This window comes from Telopea speciosissima, chromosome 2 (genome assembly GCF_018873765.1).
Source record: "Telopea speciosissima isolate NSW1024214 ecotype Mountain lineage chromosome 2, Tspe_v1, whole genome shotgun sequence".
In the NCBI taxonomy this organism is placed as follows: Eukaryota; Viridiplantae; Streptophyta; class Magnoliopsida; order Proteales; family Proteaceae; genus Telopea; species Telopea speciosissima.
Genome location: NC_057917.1, coordinates 80142410 through 80164337, shown reverse-complemented (window position 1 = coordinate 80164337; position 21928 = coordinate 80142410). Strand labels below are relative to the sequence as shown.

The 21928-nt window shown below is 38.5% G+C and overlaps 2 protein-coding genes and 1 long non-coding RNA gene across 3 annotated transcripts; all 3 read right to left on the bottom strand.

The window, feature by feature from the left end:
* Positions 1 to 10260: 10260 nt before the first annotated feature.
* LOC122649822 (pentatricopeptide repeat-containing protein At1g09220, mitochondrial-like) lies at positions 10261 to 12024 on the bottom strand. The gene has a single exon (XM_043843066.1). It carries the CDS (start codon positions 11945 to 11947, stop codon positions 10403 to 10405), a length of 1545 nt encoding a protein of 514 aa, XP_043699001.1. The 5' UTR covers positions 11948 to 12024; the 3' UTR covers positions 10261 to 10402.
* A 1471-nt stretch (positions 12025 to 13495) lies between these two features.
* On the bottom strand, positions 13496 to 20321 carry LOC122649720 (RNA polymerase II subunit A C-terminal domain phosphatase SSU72-like). Its single transcript, XM_043842965.1, has 5 exons — positions 19985 to 20321; positions 18780 to 18925; positions 13854 to 13972; positions 13647 to 13759; positions 13496 to 13544 (listed from the first exon to the last, which is right to left on the bottom strand). The coding sequence occupies exons 1-4, from the start codon at positions 20197 to 20199 to the stop codon at positions 13658 to 13660; spliced, it is 582 nt and encodes a 193-aa protein (XP_043698900.1). The 5' UTR covers positions 20200 to 20321; the 3' UTR covers positions 13496 to 13544; positions 13647 to 13657.
* Positions 16929 to 17650, bottom strand: LOC122649721. Its single transcript, XR_006331322.1, has 2 exons — positions 17145 to 17650; positions 16929 to 16972 (listed from the first exon to the last, which is right to left on the bottom strand). It is a non-coding gene; the product is annotated as an uncharacterized LOC122649721 (long non-coding RNA).
* Positions 20322 to 21928: the final 1607 nt, after the last annotated feature.

Here is a 21928-nt window from a genome sequence, read left to right as displayed (position 1 = left end):
GATATCAAGTATTTGTGTGATCTGTTATTTATAGGACACAGAATATGTTGGATTAATTACATTTGATGCGTGTCCGCATCAAGCTCAATTTAATGTGAATAAATTAAGTAATATATTTTCAGATTCATGTACTTATTGTGATTTTTTTTATAATGTGTAATTGCCCAATTTTAATGTTATTAATTCACAACTATAGATAAACTTGAGCATTCAGTTCTAGGATTGTCACATTAATATTTTCCTAATAGAGATTAATATCAAAATATAAATGTAGACAATTAATTATGTTAAACATTGATCCATCCATTTTTTTTCCCACCAAGCCATAGCAATGAATCAATTACGTTCAATTTCTTTGAATGATCATTGGCATCAACTATTAGAATTCTCCGTACTTCTTCTGTCAACTCATCAACATGTTCAGGTCAAACATCATATACCTGCAAAATAAGTGGGTTTTTTTTCTTCTTTACAGTAGTACAAATAACACAAAAAATCAGAAGTGCAACTTACCATCTCTCTCCTCTTGTCTTTTTCTCCATTTCCTGTTTTTTACTCTCTTTCTCTGTCTCAATTTTTTTGTTCAGTCTCCTCTCACTCTCATTCTGATCCGACTTTTATTAGCATTTTTGTTTTAAAACCCACTTAATCATGCTTTTTATGTTTCGGTCTTGGATTCGGATAATACTGATACGATCTCATACCGATACCAGTCTCGTTTCAATCTCTCTCTCTCTCTCTCTCTCTCTCTCTCCGATGATCTGATGCCAATTTGATACAATTGATACAAATCTGAAATCAATCGAAATGTTGAAAAAAAATATCGGTATCAGGTCGGTATCATCTCTAGTTGAATCAACCAATCGTCGCTATGAGGCCATATCATCAAATCGTCACCATGACGCCACATCGTCAAATTGTCGTCATTACGTCTAATTGTCAAATTGCCACCACAGTGTCATATCGCCAAATCAATACAATACAATTACTGATCCTAATTACGGTATTGTTCTCGGCCTTGGATTGGTATCGTCCCCATTTAATACCGAGCCTTGTGCTATGAAATGTTAAATAAAATATTAAAAAATATGAGATGTTAAACAAATAGAAGAAGAAGAAGGGGAGCGAGTGACATTGCTTCTTGGGTCCAAACCAAGGAATCCCTAGATATGATGCAAAATGAATCTTGAAATTGCAATAGAAAAGAAAAAGGGGCGGGGGTGAGGGGGGGGGTGGGGTTGGTGATGATTTTGAAATCTAATCTACGGTGATGATTTTGAAAGCTAATATACTAGGTAATCTATTATCCTTATGCATGAACATAATCAATTTAGCGCACCTTTGGATGCATATGGTTCAAAAAAAATTGTGAAAAAATCATTGTCAAACGTAGTTCACTTCTTTTTGGGTGTGAAGCAGTGTCAAACCAAAATACCCAACAAGCATTAGCTCTCCCTGAAAAAGAGGTGTAGAGCAATCGCATGATGAACCAAAAAGCTTCAAGACCTATTGTAAGAATAATGAATTACTATTCTTATTAATAGCATTTAACCAGCCCAACAACTAGGAGTGGGTGCTATCAGAGAACAATTAGTCGATCTGAATTTGTTAATTATTATAGATTTTTCATTGGTAGAATGGAAAGAATTTGGGGAAGAAGGTCCCACCTTTGACAGAACGGATTCTAAAAAAAAAATGATTCAACCTCAAACCCATTTGAATGGACCGAAAAAGCAATGTCACTCGATCATTATCAAACTGACTACTATCTTTTTCTGTCCATGAGGATCCCACCAAAACGCCTTCTATTTCTAATAGGCCATGAACTAGATCAGAATCATTCTGTTTAGTAATGAGCATAACGGCCCTATTGTTCCGATGGAGAGAATAACCTATGATTAGTTTTTCGGGAAATTTTCAAACGAACAATTTCAATGAAATCTTTCAATTTCCCTTCTCATCAATGGACTCTTGACATAAACGAAGGAGTGCGATTCGTTCGAGAAATTCCTACCTCTATATCTATCTTTGAGTCTGAGATGTTTGGATTTTTCAATAAGATTTAATAAAAAATAAATACGTTACGCAAAAGATGATGGAAAAAAAAAGGAGAGGATGAGAGAGTGAGTGAGAGAGAGAATGAATGGGAGAAGGGAAAAAAGGTAAAAAAATCCAATCAGCCAATTTTGGCCGGATCGAATCGATATTGGCTGAGACCGATCCTGATACCATTCTAATCCACTTGTACGGACAAGGGTAAAAAGGTTTTAAAAAAATCAGATTTTTAACAAAAAAAAAGAAGAGGGACAAAAGTGTCATATTTGCCCATGTTTGGGTGATCCCGATCCGATCTAGCCCATACCGAGATTACGAACCTTGGAGAAGGAAGAAGGAAGGTGAATTGAGGGTTTTTCAGTAATCGATTGTAGAGCGGGTAGTGAAAATGGTCGCATGGCTCTTACGCATAGATATAAGAGCACGAAAAACTACTTCCCCAACTATCTTGAAATAAAAATATAAAAAAAATCTTCCATATTGATGCCCCTAAGCACACTCTCAATGGCCCCCATGTTGGTACAGAGATTACGTGACCGGGGAGTGATCTCTTGTCCATTAATTAAATAAATTTAACTAAAATTACCAACACTTTCCCCACAATTAAGTTCCCCACGTTTTAAGTAAGTACTTAATAAGAAAATTAAGGTCATTTGAAATCCTACTAAAATCTCAGCTCAAAAATCCTTTTCCCGATATCATTTACCTCTCTATCTTCCGGCCCCGGGGGGTCCATTTATCAATTTTAAGGAAATTTGAAATGACAGCCACAATGACAACAACCTTCGTAAATTAAGATATTTTGCACCTATTTGTGTGGTACCATAATCTTAAACATCTTCGCATGAAGTGAAATGATGCCAATTGTGGATGTATAAAATTAGACTAGATAGTCCCTCCTATAACCATTTGGCTGGATCATAAATTTTTCTATTTTCCTGCCTCTTTCTTTTATTAAATAAGGTAGTTGTTTTTTATTTTTTTGGTAAAAATAAGGTAGTTGACCCCCCCCCCTAATACGAAAGAAACTATAGTGATTAATAATTTAAAAAGAGAAAATGAAGTATACGAATGCATTTCTCTCTACCTGTTTTGCCTCTCTCTCCTCATTAAATTTGTGGGTCTTCAATGTCTCCTTTCATCAAATATTTTAAAAATATATTATGTCACTATCTGATATTGACATGGAATACAAGACGTCAATAAAAGGATTTTCTGTTTTAGCCATCTACCACTGATACTGGTTAACATAGTCCTCCTCCATGTGGTAGTAGTATCACATCTATGTTGAAATATTTTTGTCTCTTCATCAATCTTCCAACCATACATTTCTTAGGAAAAAAAAAGAAGAAGGAAAGTGTGTTGGAGGGTTGTCATGTAAGAAAATTAGTAATATTATAATTCTCAATTAAATCTTTACCTTATGAAATGAATCACTACAATACAATAAAGTACAATGACATATCATTTATCGTCGAGACATCAGTTGTGGCGAAACTTGACGAAGTCATTGTAGCATCCTGTTGAGAAGAATATCAAAACAAAGGAGAAAGACTTCTTCTCTCTATCCTTCTATATGCAATTTTTTCAATGGGTAAAGAATAGTTTGTACGTAGATGAGGGGAAGGACCTTCTCCTCCTTAAATAGTCATAATCTGTTAATCCCCCATAAAGATTTGACAGTTATACTAGAGGATTAATACTCTCATAATAAAGCCTAGTAATGGAAAATAAAGGATCTAAGTGTAATGGAACCCATAACAGAAATTTCCTACGGTTCATAGATATTCTTGGATGGACATACCTAAATGTACCTCGCTAAAGAAATATTGTGGCAATTATGATTGTTGGATATTTAGAGAATGGTCTAGGTCAGTCCTTTACCAAATTTCACACAAATTAAGCATATATACCCTCTAATGCCTCTCCGCACATATCCTTTCATGCATCAACACACCCCCTCTTAGCCACTCTCTCTATGGTAATGATTTTGTAAAGGGATTTTCTTATTGACACCCCTCATGGTGCCAAATAATTTGTAACCTTACTCTTTTTTGCTCTTAGTATAACACAATTTTTTTTTTCTAATGAGGGTAAATACTGTCACTTCATGTGTACTTGAAAAATATGTATGACAATGACATATATTAATAAATACATAATAATATGTCACTTTAAAATTAAATTCAGAATCTATAAATGTATGGAGATGCTGCTCGGAGAACCTAAGGTAAAAGTCCTTATGGTGTCCACTCATGGAAGTCTCCATTGATGGACCATCTAGTATGCCATGTGGAAGTGTAATTTTTAAATTTTATAAAATGGTATTTTGAAATCAAAGAATGTTGCATGGTCGCATGGCTCCCTAGCATAGATATAGGAGCACACAAAACTACTGTCCTGCCTATCTTGAAATTAAAAAAAAAATCTTCATATCGATGCTCCTAAGCACGCTCTCATTGGCCCCCACGTTGGTACAGAAGCTACGTGACCAGGGAGTGATCTCTTGCCCATTAATTAAATAAACTTAACTACAAGTACCAACACTTTCCCCAGATATCATTTACCTCTCTATCTTTTGGTGGCGGTCCCTTTATCAGTTTTAAGGAATTTTGAAATGACAACAATATTCGTCAAAAAATTGAAATGACAGCCACAATGACAACAACATTCGTAAATTAAGATATTTTTACACCTGTTTGTGTGGTACCATAATCTCAAACATCTTTGCATGAAGTGAAATGATGCCAATTGTGGAGTTATAAAATTAGACTAGATGGTCCCTCCTATAACCAAATAGGACCTTGAATTTTTCTATTTGAAAATAGGGAGAATGGCGCAGACTACACTCAGGCACATGGGCTTGTCACTCAGGGGGGCAGGGTGGTCATTGCGCCCACCCCCATGTGCCTGGGCACAGCCTGTGCTGCGGCGCAGAGAATAACGCCCCTTGAAAATAACTTAAACTTGAAGGAAAGTCATTATATAAGTGAATTATACCACCGCATATCTTATTCTCAAAGAGTTACAATATTCTTTACAATTTGGGAAGATTCCTTCCCTCTTTGTTTTATTAAATAAGGTTGTTATTCAGTCTTGGTTAAATCAAAGAAATAAAGAAATAAGGAGGCATCACCTTACCTCCCGCCCCCCCCCCCCCCAAAAATAAAATAAAAGAAACTATAGTGATTGATAATTTAAAAATAGAATTAAAAAAGAGAAAAGGAAGTTTTGTTAGAAAAAATAAAAATATGGATAGAAGTATAAGGCTTATCTGTTTTGTATTGACTGTACTGAGTCGATAAAACTATCTTCTTTAGCCTCACCAGATATATATAATCACTGCATAAATGTCTTTATTTCTCTATTGACCATATCATTTGCCTTTTGGATAAGGGCTTACATCGATTTGATTTCGGTCATCACCATATATTTGAACCTAGTGACTCCGAATCCTTTTTTTTTTTTTGGTAGAAAGCAGGGCTATTCATTCATGCGCGCCCAACGCCAAAGGAAAGAAAACAAGAAACATAAGGCTGATAGTTGACATGTGATATACAAGGTTTCAAAACTGACAAGGTTCAGAAACCAGGGAGAGACATATGGTCCTGACATACATGTCATAGGTGGGACCAGTTGGGGGAGGGAATGGGTAACAACCGCATCGCAAGAAAACTCACTGTAGACACAGCATACATAATAGAGCGCATGCACGAACATGCCATAAAAATTGAATACATCAGCAATAAACAAAAAGAAAACATCATTTCTTATGCCACATGCAAGACACGCCCCTGGGAGACAGGGAAAGTCACAGTATGCACGACGCCCAATGAAGTTCTTGATGGTCGTTGCATTGATTCTAGGGCGCACATTCCGATTAGCTTCACCATCGCCGACAACGGTGACCGCCTAATCGAAAAGAAGAAGGGCTTCGATTCCAGCCAAATCCAAGGAGCCACTAACGTCGGAACCTGCAAAAACTGCACAGCCACAAGGGTAAGGGGGTGGGTGGAAATGGTATGGAGGCAGGGGGAAGGGGAGCAATGTGGATTGGGGATGCATCTGCGGACATTCCTCTGTGTTGGAGACCCCCTTTGGAGTTGTCCTCTTGAAGTGCCAGCCTGAGACGCAGAGATCTCACTGAATGGCAACGGCGACCACCCAAGTAGGACAAACAAAGTCCAGCTAAAGTCAAGGCCACTTTTGCTAAAAACCCCCCAACAAACCAAACACGAATAGAGAGCCCCTGCCGATTGATGAGCTTCTCCTTCTGCTTCAGGGATTCAGCAGCAAGGACGGCGTTGGCCTTAGACTTGGAGAACCCACAAAGCTGCAGCAGCGACAAACCAGCTTCGACAAACCAAATCCATCTTCTAGGGGCAGCTAGGAGTGCACTGGCCTGAGATTTGGAGATCCCACAAAGTTACAGTGGCGACAAACCTTCTTTGACAAACCAAATCCTGCTACAGTCGGGGTACCGGTGATCTCCGCAGCAGCGACAACGGCACTTAAGACTAGTCAACCCCATACGAATTCGGCACGGGAAGCACCGATTTGGCTGCAGCTCCACCTTCAGAGAAGCTGCCGGCAGCTCGAGCTTTGTCACATCTGAGAGAGCGGAGCTTGGCAGGAGGTCGTTGATGGTTTTCGAAGAAGCTAAGTTCAACCTGGCTTGTTCCTCCTTGAGGCGAAGGTGGGGGGGCGATACAACAGTGAGGATAGTAGAAGCAAGGGATTAGGCATCTACCCCAGGCAGGTTTATCAGCGTCTGAATCGTCGTCTTCATCGGCGTCTTCTGCGCTGTCGCTTCCCATGATCATGACGAACAGGGGTGGAGATAGAACAGGAAAGGAAACGAAAACACGCACTGAGGCGGAGATCTAAACACGCACTAAGGCGGAGGATTGAACACGCTCGGCGGCGGAAGTAGAGCAGTCGCACACTTCGGCGAACAAAAGAGGAAAAAAAACCCTAAGCGTAAACTCCACCCCTCTTATCAGAGGCACTAGGGAACTGTACCGGGGAGAGAACCTGAGGAGATGATTCTTTTAGTGACTCCGAATCCAACCTCCTCCGAATCCAACCTCCTTATAAAGTCATAAACCTCTAAAATTATTATGCTACCTATCCTAAGTTTATATTATTGATTCTATAAATCATCCCACCAGAACACTTTTGTACATATCACCTTTAAACCAAGGTATTTGTTCCAAATAATTATATAACTGAATCTAAACATATCTATTAGATTCATTTTCCAAGTAAAGATTAATTATTCTGTTTGATTTTATTTATCTCTTAAGAAGAGACTCAACATATAAATAAACACATTCTCATAATAACCCCCACATTTTAGATTTATCATATTCAGAGATATAAGTCAATATAATATGAGAATGCCCTTTGAGAAAACTGAAATCCCAAACTTCCATAATAATTCACACATGCATTTTTATTCGCATATCAAACATAACATGTCAATAACTATTAATGCAACCATACAATTTTATATATACATAATTATATGGACTATGCCATTTGTCTCTACAATTTTGGTTACTCGACTTATTTACCAATAGATCCAGACTCTCAATAAAATTAATCAACATATTGATATGGAAAATAAAGTAATTTCCACTCAATTATAATGCGCTTGTATCATAATTATTTTGGTTTCACCTTCTACTGAGTCTCGAAATGAATAGTGGTTGGGTTCAAGTAGCCTTAAAATATAACCTTAAAACCATAAGTCACGACTGCCAACACATGATGTCATCCAACACATGCCAAAGGCATACCCTTTGAATAGGTCATTACGAACTCACACCACATTCTCAATCAAATGGTAGTAAATAATAATCAAACATTATTACAAGTGAGATAATATCATTCCATAATCCGTATGATCAATAAAAGGATAAATTATATTTCATCCCTTGGTTTTCAAACGAAACTCAGATCATCCCCTAATTTTTGAAAAAACTCAAATCACCCCCTCTATAGTAATGGTGTTAATCTGCTGTTAGTTATAGGTGTGAAAGGACTATTTTACCCTTGTACTAAAACATTAAAATTAACTTACAATACTATCTTTCTTTCATCTTCAACATTGGTCAAGGGTAGTTTAAGGATTTAAATTTATTTAATTAACTGACATCATCAATTAATGGCATAAAACTAACGGTAGAGACTAATTTATCATATTGGGATCTAAATCATAGGGTCATTTGAGTTTTTTAAAAAATCAAGGGGTGATCTGAGTTGCATTTAAAAACCAAGAAGTGACCTGTAATTTACCATTTATTAAATAAAGGAAGGGATGTAGTTTTATATTCCGGACTCCCATGTGTTTATCTCTCTCTTCTTCAAAACAAGGGGGCAGAGGTGTCTTTTCAAATGGGGAAGAGAGAGAGAGATAGACTAAAGGGAATGCTAATGCAGGCCACATTTCCATACAGTTCTTTTTCCCATAAAAGAAATAAGAGTAAATTACTCCCCCCTCCCCTTGATTATGCCCAAATGACAAACCCCACCTCTGATTCTATCAACGGTACCCATTCCGTGAAAATTCGCTGCTAAGTGTTAGAATAAAAAGACTATATCACCCCCTTCTTCTTCTTCTTCTTCCTCCTCCTGCAACTCCGCCTACCACCCTGCTGCCAATGCAACCGCAACCCATCTCATCTGACCGTCCTCATCTTCTTCTTCTTCCTCCTCCTATTGCAAACCAATATACTGCATAGCAAGTCGGAAAGAAGAAAAAAAAAAGTCTACCCTAACAAAACAGTTTCATTTGGGGATTCCAATTTACAAGCTTCAAACTTGATCATGTACCAAATATACCAAAAAATGGAGAAACTGTACTTTGGGCCGACTCCCTATGATGCCAACTCAAATCTAAAACCTAAATTTAAATATATTATATCACATGATTCCAGAATTATAGTTGCCTCCAAGATCTAATCCATCTACAAATAAAACAGTGAACTAGATTTCTTTCAAAAAGAATTTCCAACGAATCGAACTAATTGAGTCTATCCTGATGTTAGCTGATTCAGAAGAAGGAAGAAAAAAAACAGGGAAGAGAATATCCTTGCTCTTCCCTGGAATGAGTTCATGATTTGCTTCCTGAATATGGGGGAAAAATTCATGAATTCTGCTACTATTATTTCTGTATGTTGCCCCCAACCCCCACCCCACCCTACCCTACCCTACCCTGCAAGTCCCCACCCAGACTCCGCCCTCTGCAACCCTGCTCCCCCTCCTTGCAAACACCCCCCCCAACAACACCTCTCTCTCATCCATCGCCACTTTTCTTCTGATTACAAGCTTAATCCAAGCAACATCTGGTGCGGAAGGAAAACTTATTCTTCAATCTCTCTTTCAAAGTTCGAAATATTTCGAATTCCAATTCAAGAAACGAGGATTTCTTTTCTTTTTTTCACATTTTGGAGGAAGCATCAGAGTGGGCTGGGTCGGGGTAGGGGGGAGTGGAGCTTGTGAGTGAGGGTGATTAGAGGAGGGAGTGGAAAAGGGACATCTTGGAGGAAGCATCATTTGATTTGAGATGATGGAAAAAAATTTATACCTTTAGCCTCTTTAAGCAACTCACTGCTCAACTGTGATAGGCCAAAAATGCATGGTTACAAATTCTGTACTCAAAACCAAAAAAAACTAAATGGAAACATTTATACGGACACTAATAGCAAAACTGTTCTCAACAGGATCCATCCATTTGATCAGGTTTGGTTTGCCCATCTGCACTAAAGAAAGCAAGTTCTTGAATGCCATTACCTAGATTTGGAGGAAGACTGTAAACAAGTATGCTAACTATTGGAGTCTACAGAGGAGGGTAATAATGATTGGAGTTCCAAAGGCATAGTTAATTGTTCGATCACCAATCAAAGGGGGAAAAGATAAGGAGTAATTTTTTTCTCTAATTTTCACGGGAGAAGGAAAGAGATATTAAGGTGAATTAGATTAGAGAGAGTAGACCAACTTTTAAATTTTGAGAGTTGGCAACAGTGGGAAGCAAAGTGTAATGCCATGAAGCCATTCAATTCCTGATTTTCATACAAAATGGTAGGTGATACAGGTGCAAAAAACTGTGAATTACAATAATATACAGGTAAGGGAACTTTTATATTGGTTAATTCTCTCTAACATAAATATACATGAGCAAGGTCAAATAGAATCGAACCATTGAATTAAAAGAGAAAGGTGAAAACTTGAATATCATTCCAAAAATCTTACAACCCTAATCCAAGGTTTCTCTCAGAGTCTTGAGTACCCTTTGAGACTGAAGCAAGAGTAACAAATAGGAATTTTGTGTACCCTGTGTTTTCTAGGGCATGCACATGGTCTGGTTGCGCCTGCTTTGGAGTGAATGTAAACTAAAACCAGGAATTTTGAGGACATCCCTCTCATCCATGGATCTCCTTACACTCTCAGCATCCTCAAACCTTCCGACACCCGCAAATATATTAGACAATAGAACATAATCTCCACTGTATCCTCTCTCCATCTCCAATACCTTTCTCATTACTCTTTCACCCATCTCCACATTCCCATGGAAGCTGCAAGCACCCAAAAGAGTCCTCCAAAGGATCACATTAACAATCCCTGTGGGTATCTGCATCACCATTTTCTCTGCATCTTCTAACCTCCCTGCCCTTCCTAACATGTCTACTAGGCAACCATAGTGCTTAATATTTGGCAAGATTTGATACCTATTAACCATTTTTGAGTAAAACTCAAGTCCCTCCTCAACTAAGCCACCATGGCTGCAAGCATTCAAAAGACTCAAGAAAGTCACCTCATTAGGACTCAAGCCCGTCTGCTCCATCTTCTCAAACCACTCTATAGCTTCTGTCGCCATCCCATGCATGGCGAATGCAGAAATTATTGATGTCCATGACACCAAGTTCCTATTCTCAGTTGATATCTTTTTAAACACTTTAAATGCACTATCAATGCACCCACATTTAGCATATGAATCTATAAATGAATTTGTAACACGAATGTCAGATGCATTAAACCCAGCTTTCTCACTATAGGAGTGAATTGACTGGCAAATATCTAGTGCCCCAAGATTTGAAATTGAAGGAAGGATGGCCAGGAGTGTTAATTCAGTCGGTTTTATGCCATCATCTATCATCATCCAAGTAAATAGACGTAGAGCTTCCACAGGTTGATTCATCCGGGTATACCCATCAATCATACATGTCCAGGAGACAACATTCCGAATAAGCATTCTATCAAACAGTGACTGAGCCATACCAATCTCACCCCATTTTACCAAACCAGTGATCATGACATTCCAAGTTACTAAATTTCTTTCAGGCATTTCATCGAACACTCTCTTAGCTTCAATTAGACACCCACAAACCGAGAACAAATTTACCAAAGCTGTCTGCACGTAAACATGAAACTCGTATCCCACTTTGATAACATGAGCGTATACCTGATTTCCCTTGATGGTTTGGTCCAAGTTAGCACAAGCCTTGAGGAGGAAAGAATACGTGAAGCTATCAGGTGTATATGAAGAAGCAGCCGAAACCCCTAGGACTTGTTTATAAAGTTTCAAAGCTTCTTCAGGGAAAATGCCGAGTGAGTACTCCCTAAGTAAAGTGTTCCAGATTAGCATCCCAGCATTGTCCACTCTACATTGGCAGAACCCAGTTGTGATCAATTTGGAATGGATTTGGAGTGAGTGGCTTCTTGTTGGGTTTCCTGTTAACAGAGATAGTAACTGTCGTTGATCAGGTTGGCTCACCAATGCATGGGTAAGGGTGGACTGTTTTGAAGAAAATATCAATGAAGCGGTCAGGGAACTTGTAGAACTGCAAGCAATCAACTTAACACGATTCAGAGATTTCAAACTGAGCATACTTCATCACTTTGGGGATACAAGTTCAGTAAGTGGCAATTCATAAATCCGCTTCTTCTTAACAAGATCAATAGGAGATTTTGCCGTGATGCCCAATATCCCCTCTCGTCCGTGTGTGCCTGTGCGGCACAAGCGTTGATGAATCCAACTCGATGGAAAGTTCGAAACCAAAACAGAGGCTCCGTCTCCTTCTCTTACACCGTTAACTAAATACTCGGCATTTCCTGTTTTATACTTCTTTACTTCTTACTTCTGTTTCATAATTAGACTCGGTAACCGTGTGACGGTCGAAGCTCAACTTGACTTGCCAGGGAATTGGATCGATCAGATCAGGCGATTCGATCGGAATTGGCCATGATTGATTCTAATTCCCACCATTTTTGGAGTGGTCGATTGACTCGATTCTGAGGCTTTTAGGATTAAATCACTTGGTTTCAGATCTGATTCTAGGGGTTTTTGAAACCGATTCCTATTGATTTTTCAATTCGATATGAATCGAAATCGGTAGGGCACCACCGCACCTCCAAAGTGGTATAGCATACGCTTTGGCATGCCCGCGCTTGAGGTAAACTACCCTAGAACAGTTTATACATAAGGAAACATCTTCTCTAACCACTCTTATAGTCCCTGGAGATCTTATTCAGTTACGATCTTACCAGAGTGGCTCAGAATTTTTTAGCCCCATGGTGGTATGATGTGGTGACTCTGGCCATTGGTTAGATTCATCTAGGATTCAATTAGCCACATGTCAAATTTCAGGATCTAGTGCAATCAATACCCTCTAGTGTATTGGCATGCATCCTTGTATAATTTATAAATTTTTATCAGTTTTATACAGGAATTGAAGTTTCTTGACTTGATCATGGATGATCAATCCAAAATTGATATTGTCCTGGCATCTCTGCCTGATGCATACGATCAGTTCATGATGAAATTCAATATAAACAAAGATCAAGTTGACATTTTCCAGAGCTTTTAAATAGGTTGCAGGAAGTAGAGAAAAGTCTTCCCAGTAGCAATATCTATAGACCAATTCAATCAATACCCCCTAGTACATTTGCATTCATCCTTGTGAATTCTGTTTGGGCTAAAACTTCGAAATATATTATGGAGCCCTTGAGGTCTACCTATCCACATCTGCCACATGGCAAAAACTTGGGTCGTGCTGGCAAATTTATCAGAACGGCCCATCATAGTAACTAAGCACTATTATTATCATTACCATTTTCCTGACATTTAATGATCTCGATGCCCTCCTTATATACAAAACCATTTCACGACACCTCATTGGTGCGCTCCCTATACAGCTTGCTCAGAGAACCCTTCCCTCTCCCTTTCCTCCCCCCCCCCCCCCCCCAAAAAAAAAACTTCAGATAACTCCAGTTTCAAGCAACATAGTTTGGATAATTTTCCTTGATCTTATAATTGAGGAATTAGATGCTCTCTTCAGTAGATTAGAAAGGGGTCACTTAAATAGATTGGTATCAGCTTGTTCTCATCAAACTGAACAAGGAAGAACAATAAATTCCACATTTGTGAAAACTCAGGCCAAATGGCAGAAGGAAAAAGAAACTCCTTATATTACCACAATAGATCCCTGCAAATTCAAAAGACCAAGCAGCCACATATTAGCATTAGAATCAAGAATACATGGAATAGGACAAATATATGAAAGGAAATCCACTCCCGGTGGACGTACCCAAGAAAAATTTAATAGAAAGAAATGCTATATAAAAGCTTCCGCCTATGTTGTTTCTCAAATGCAGCAACAATGTCATCAATTGAATCCTCCCAAGACTCCGTACCTTCAAGCTGTGCATCAGAAGGAATATTTGAACACTTTGTGTATCAGAAACCAGAATACACGAGATAAAATGGGAACTACAATGCTTACCCATCCTCTCACCTGTTGACAAAGCTCCAAAGCAAGCCTAGCTCCAACGGCTGCCTCCTCATGGTTATCTTTTACATCCAAGTTTATCACTAATACACATTTCATAAGAGCATGCTCCCGATTGTGAAGATCTACAGAAGTTCAATACACTGGTTGGGCATTATACACAATGGCCTTTATGGTTCTACACATTCTTCACTACAATAGACAAATGAACCAACAGAAAGAAGTGAATGTTTATGTTGCATGAAACATAGTCTACATGATTCATGAAATATACCTGCAATAGGCTGTTGACATATACAGTTATCCCTTTCTATTATATGGTAAAGACTGAATACTGCTAACAAAAATGGGCTGCTAATTGGATTGCTCCTGGCAGTTTGCCTGATAATAAGTATCAAAGTTGGTTCAAAATACCAAAAGAGGGAAAGGAGGATTGGATTCAAGTCTTGCCAGCCTACTCATTTTTTGTAAATATGTGAGCTGACTTCAGAAGTATTTTCAATTGACAAAAGTTGGATAAAAATGGCCATGTTAGACCAATTTTCTGTATTTGAATTGCCACTAGAAAGGAGAAAAAAATGCACAAAATCTCATTGTGCTTGGGTCAATTCGTAGTTATGATCTGGTATAAGGTTCCAAGAAAGACCTTAATGTGAGCATTATCTTTTTCCATGAAATGAGAAATCTCAGTTACTTGCTTGGTTCTGTTGAAAAGATGAATGATACCCATACGTAAACTCAACATGCTGCACCTAATTGTTCAGTTACAATAATCTTGAAGCTCTTTAGATTGGATACAAATGCAATTGACTTATCCAACATTTCATGCACATACGTTTGTGCAGGTGAAAGTGACATTTTACATCTGTTAATAGGAAAGTTATCCTTCCCAATAAATAAATAAAGCTAGATGGCTAACCATTTTCCATAATGAGAGATTTCCAACTAGATACAGATATAAACAGCGTCACCCAATTAAATCCTTCAACAAAAAATCCAATCGATGTAGACTTAACAAATTCTACTAATCAGTACCAGTCCCTATCCAGGATGCACACAACATTTTAAATCCAGTGCCATGTCTACAGGTTTTGAAGACTACAATTGCTAGGAAATCATATCCATGACTTCCCATGTAGGAGGGCTACTGTTAACAAAAGCAATGGTAAAATATTGGACAATCAAAGAGCTTATAACAGAGTTCCTAGAGATTTAATCTGGCAGGTGCTAGGGAGGAAAAATGTTTCAACTTTCAAGTAAATATGTGAACATAATTAAAGATATGTATGATGGTATGGTGACTAGCGTAAGAACCGTGGGGAGTCAAGGTAGGGAATTTCCAATTACAGTGGGTTACATCAAGGAATTTCCTTGGTACATGCTTTTTGCTGATGACATTGTTTTAATGGATGAGACAAAAGCTGGGATTAATGCCAAACTGGAGTTATGGAGATCAACCTTGCAATCAAAAGGGTCTAAAGATAAGTAGAACGAAGACGGAATATATGATATGTAACTTTAGCAATTCCGGGACAGAGAATGAGGGGGTGAAAGTTGATGAGACAGAGCTGCCGCAAAGTAACCATTTCAGGTATCTAGGGTCAATCATCAATATGGAAGATGATATAGAGGATGATGTCTCACAAAGGATCAAAGTAGGGTGGATGAAGTGGAGAGGGGCACCTGGAGTGTTATTTGATCAACGGATCTCTTTAAAGCTTAAAGGAAAGTTTTACAGGACACTTATAAGACCGGCTATGATGTATGGTGCAGAGCGTTGGGCAGTCAAGAAGTGTTATATAGGTAAGCTAAGTGTAGCGGAGATGAGGATGTTGAGATGGATGAGTGGCAAAATCAGGAAGGATCAAGTAAGGAATGACCATATTAGAGCTGGTTTGGGAGTAGCCCCAATTCAAGATCAGCTACGAGAAAGTCGTTTGAGGTGGCAATATGGCCATGTTCAATGGAGGCCTTCGGATGCTCCACTTCAGAGGAGTGATCTGATTCACATTGAAGGTACTAAAAGAGCTGGGGGCATGCCTAAAATGACCCTAGGAGAAGTGGTGAGGAAAGACATGCATAGTTTGGGTCTTGTCTCTAGTATGAAATCGAATAGAACTGATTGGAGGGCAAGGATCCGTGTAGCCAATCTGAGTTAGTTTGTATATGACAGATTCGTAGTTGTGGTTGCTGTATTTCTTTTCTTTTACTTTTTTTCTTTTAACATTTTTGTCTTCGCAAGGATCCATGTAGCCGACCCCACTTAGTCGGGATAAGGCTTATTTGTTGTTGTTGTGTTGTAAAGATATCCCAAAAACTTCTGCATTTTGAGCTAGGATCTGGCTTTCTGGATGGGCACATGAAAAGGGTATTCTAAAGGAGGAGCCTGATCACAACAGCCCCGGTTGCAGTACTGTTCTTGGGTCGATTCTGCTTCACCACTGAACCGATGGTTCAATATCTGGTTCACCGTTTCTAAATCATGGGCTAGTTTTTAGGAGTTCAATTACTTAATTTTATTCCTGTTCAAGTTGTAAATTCCAGATTTGTTTTGAAGTCTCTATCTCAGTAATTTATTCACTTGAGTCTCTCTTTCAAGTCTATTATAGAGAGAAATTTTTTTAGTTGATCTTTATTTCTTCATTTAAATAAGTCTTTCAGTCAATTAGGACTCTCCTTTTTGGCCTACGGGCTACGGCTGAGAGGAGGTGATTAGATTTAGTTCAGATTGTTATCTTTTATTATTTAACTGTTTGAGTCAAGTAGGAAGCTTACGTTAGTTAGGCTTCTATTTTGTCTTTTTTATGTTATATAAATACAGGCTAGAGACTAGTCCTCACCCACAATTTGAGAAATGGATTGAATTAGATTATTTGAAAGAGATTGGTATCTCTCTCCCCACTTCCCCCCTCCCCTCACGATCTCCTCTCTCTTCTCTCTCCTCTTTCCCCTCCTCACGGTCTCCTTTCTATTTTCTCTCACTTGCAATCTCTCCCTATTCCCTCATTCCTGGGACACCATTGCTAACAGATTGCCCTTCTTTTCTTCCTATCGATCTCCATCATCCTTCTCAGATATTTAGATCTGAAAACCCACCACTAGAGATCATCCATCATCATTTTGATCTGCATCATAAGTCTTGACAGCAGTGTCTACCGGATCCCATCCCTTTATAGTTTTGTACCTCTATACCCTTCCCCATCAGTAAGTACAGCAAAACATGATATCAGAAGATAAAAAGCTAGTGCAATGTTCGAATACCAGAAAGGAAACAAGTGCGAGGAGCCCTTGTCCCACGTCTACTCCTATACTCTCACTCTGCCCTTTTCCCTCACTGTGCTCACCTCCACCTGCATTTTATCCACCATTCCAGAGTCCCTGTCATGGCATTTCCATTGACTCTCGGTTCCCCCACCCCCTTCCCAGTAGGAAATCAGAAGAGTCCGTTAGTGTGAGCATTGGTAGAAGTCGGTTGGAGGAAAACACAGACCTAGAAAACAACAACCAATCAGAATAAGAGAGAGAGAGAGAGAGAGAGTCATTCCTTGAAGCCAAGGCCGAACTAACATATCTGGTTTATCATGAAACAATGGATTCCTCACCCTCAAGAGCCCGAAGTGACTAATCCTCATCAGCCCCAAGTAACGAATCCGAATGCCTCTCTCCTAGAATTTCTGTATGCAGTAAGAGGAAATAAGATACCATGGGTCAAGCAGGAGGGATGGTGAGGAGATTGGGGATCATGCAAAGGCTTCCTGTGCATTCTGTTTAGCATTGACACTGAACCAAAGGGGGGGGAGGAGAAGGGACTTTGTGTATGGGTAGATTGTCTTACAACTTGTGTATCATATATAACACAGTTGCCCACTCTAACATACAGTGTATAGAATCACGTGGTGAACCATCTATGATATAAGCACAGAAGGGATGGTGGTTATACTCAATCAAAGATGTCTCTGGTAGTCTCATCCAGATATCCTTTTGCATTTGAGCTATTACAGTCATCTTATATTTTCTATCACTGAGAAACAAATGTGTAAACCGATTAACAATTAGCCATTTTAGATTTCCTGTTACTCAAACACTAAGTGTTAATTAGTTATTTTAGATTTTTTGTCAGTCAGCACAAGTTTTCAAACAGAACCATTTATAAGGAAAGGCTTTCTACATAAATGACCACCTTTCTTGATTTTGGTTGCCATGTTATAACTCAACCATGTACACAGACCTGGCTAACAATAAGAAATTCACTCCTAGATGTTTCCAAGTCAGTGCAGATAAAACCATATGATGTACCTACTACCTAAAAGAGGGGAAAAACAGAAAACTAAGCTTAATAGATAATGCCTCAAGTTATCAAACCCCTTTTTAATATTTCAAAGCATTCTTATGATAACATTTTAGACCACAAATAGCTCTCCTCAATGTTGAACCACTTCTTCAATTTTCATCGGATGCTCATGTGAAAAATAACTGGGCCAGAATCCATTTAAAAAAAAACTGGGCCAGTACTTGCATACTGCTGGTCCCTCAGACCACATAAAAGACTAGCTTTATGAGCGATTAAAATTTTAGATACAGACCACAGTCAAAACCGTAAAAAAAAGCACCACAAGAAGAACCAAAGACCCATGTCCATTAAACTAACAATCCAACCCTCAATACCAGCCTAACTTGAACCATAAAAACAACTCAAAGCCCTGATGCAGTGTCAGACAAGAGCAAAATAAAACGGGCTAGGAACAACAATCATGAGCTAGGTTCGTGGTTCAAGTAGGAGTCATTGTCCAACTTGAACCATAAAAACTACTCAAATCCATGTTCATTCGATTCAATATTTATTGCATGGAATAATATCTAGGTTAATCTACCATTTAAAAACAATTCAAACTAAAAGCAATAAACAATCAATGCAATAAAAAACATATTAACCTTCAACAACCATATCAAAAACCTTTTCTTCAAATGTAAACACCACATCAAAGGAACCATCAGCAGCATTCTCTTGCCAACGTTGAGGAGCAAGTTTCACAGTAGAATTCCTTTTAAGCATTGGCAAGATACCATTCCTCTTGTATCTGTACTATGTTAAGGATATAAAGTGGCTTAAATTTCACCACAGATCTAATAATGAAAAGTAGTTCATCTCGTAGATACACAAAAAAGAAGGGGAGCAGGAAGATAGAGATTATTCCCTTTATTTCTAAGTTTACTCCAGTAGCCTTTTAGGAAAAGAAGATGTGCAGTTTAATTCAACCCATTCTCTATAATGGCCTTTGTAAATGTCACATCCAAATATTCAACCTAATTTTCCTCTTTTTAACTTCGAAGCTTTGCATTCTATTCATTGCAGCTAAGGATGTTGAGCATGAACAAAATCAAACGGTCCATTTCTCAATCCTTCCTAACTTGCTCCTATGGAACCAACACTCGAGAAGATTGGAAAAGTCAGTGGATCAAAACATGAACCGTGAAACTAAATATGAGAGCAGAATCACAATTTTTTTCACCCTTACAAGGGTCAGAGAAGATATCATTGCTAGGTTCAAACTTGGATCCCATCCGTTCTCAATTCATAGAACATGGTTTTTTGGTTGCCTGACGGATCAAGCATCCAAAATTGATTCATCATCAACTCATTCAATTTGAAATGTCAATTAGTTAAGTTCAGCAGTTCAGTTTCAAGTTTTTTTTCACAGTTTCAAGGTTAACTTAAACAATAATCAACTAGGTAGAATGTGCAGCATGAGAATCTAAACTATTTCGCGATCTCTTGGCCTTAAGTCTATTATTCCAATTAATGATAAAGACTAGCTCTGGGTCGTTAAAATATTGCATGTAGAATCAACAGTTGATACTGTCCAATATGTCAAGTGATCCCCAGTGAATGGCGAACCAACCAACTTGAATCAATCCATAGCTTTTTGGCAGGTACGGCAACCAAGTCATATATGACCCAAGGACAAACATTAAAACCTCAAAAGATGCACACAAACAGCAACAACTACAAAACCCAATACTCACAGAAATCAAGTATTCCATTGAAGCTAAATGTGAAAATTTTCTGAATTCAATCCCCACCCTAAGAAACCAAAATAAGATTTTTATTCACACTTCAAATAGCAAGAAAAGGATACAGTTCAGGGTCTTTCCGTCTAAGATCATCGAACATCTGCTTGTACGGGGTACCAAACTCGTAAACGTTGGGTTCCCTTAATGACGGCCCAGGAAGCTTAACATGAGCTCCAGTACCATAAGAGGAGACATCCAATCCCTCCCTTTTGAGGAGCGAATGTGCTTCCATGCTCCGATTCTGATTCGAAGAACAAACCATGGCGTGTCGAAGTTTCATCTTTCAATAATGGATACCGAATGGCGGAGTTGCAATTGGAGAAGAAAAATAAAGAACAGAATATTACAAAAAGAAAAAAATATTGGTTTGAAACCCTAAGACGGAGGTTTTAACTTTTAAGTCTCCAAAGGTTTTTAAGACAAATGTAAGAGTTGCAGAGCAAGAATTAAAGAAGAAACTTAGAACAAACTGGCCCGGTTCTAAGTTGGTTCTTCTACTACTGTTTACGGCTTTATTGACCCAAAAACCGGCGCAGAACTAGGGTGGTCAACTGCTTCAGAACCAGCCAGCCTTCTTTTATGATGATGTCTTGACTTTTGAGGCCGTGACACCGCATATTGTACTTGTAGTGGACCTACCTTGAACCCCTTGCATCTATTTCTCTTCCCTCTTATGAAATGACATATTTGCCGCCTAATTGTGGGAAGAGAGAGATAGATATAGGGAGGCCTGAGGCGCTAGCATATGCTATATAATCGAACATAGAACTCAATCCCATAATATGTTTAAGGGTGTGAGATCGATGCTTGGTCGTGTAGCTTTGCAACAATGTGGGACCAATGAGAATGCAAGCAAAAGCATAAACATAGATGAAATTATTTATTTCAAAAAGGGTTAAGTAGTAATTTCACACACTCTTGTGTTTAGGGGAACCACAAGACCAAGTAGTGTTCTATTTTCCCTTTATTTATTTAGGGAAAAAGTTCCTTGTCTAGGAGTGTGACCTATGCGTACACTCCCTTGAGTCTATCTCTCTCCTCCTCATTTGAAAGGCACATGGGAATGCTGGCATAGGCCACACTCTCGATCAGAAAACTACGTGGCTCAGTGCTATCTAATGTTTATTTTTATTTTTATTAATTGGGAGCTTTATATATATAGTTTGATAGAAAGGGGGGGGGGGGATCGAACTAGGGAGGGGATAAGATACTAGCCAAGCTAGACACTCGACCTCAAGACCTCTTGGTGAGCATGGGCATGAAGCGCACCACGACTCACCAACTAAGCTAAACAGTTGTTGGTGTCTAATGTTAGGAAAAAGTTCCTTAAACCCCAAGCCAGGAATTTGAGAATCGGTATCAAATATGGTATCAATCTCAGTGAATATTATACTATCAACAAAGAGAGTCTATTTTTTTCTTCATTATCTTTCTTGTTGATGACACCGTATAGATTCTTCCCCATCCGATCATGTTGAAGGTTTGGTTTTGACCTGAAAGGAGGAGGCTTCTTTCATTTTGCTTGGTCAATCGATCTAAATCAGATAGAGCCACCCTTATTTTTCTTTAAACATCAAAAAAAAATTTCTTCAAATTTTAACCCTTGGTTCGTATTGATTCACCAATAAATCGATATTAGTCAATACATGTACAGAAACAAACAATTCGACACGTACTGATTCTTCAAACCATGCCACTAGCACTTGATCTCTCCTCTTCACATGAGATGATCTTGCTGTCCTCCTGTGTACAAAATCGCTTGTGGCACTTATTAGTACCCTCCTTAATGTTTCTTGCTCAGATAATATTCTCTCTTAATATTATTAGGCGGGTAAATAGGGTAATTGTATAAGATCGTTGAAGGGCATACCCAACGCAAGAAAGGCTCCTATCACTATGACGTCTGAGGAGGGTCATAGACTCATAATGTATGCACCATGCATCTATGGAATTATGGATATACTTCGTGCACACATGGTGCAAAAAGAATTTAAAAAGAATAAAGCACT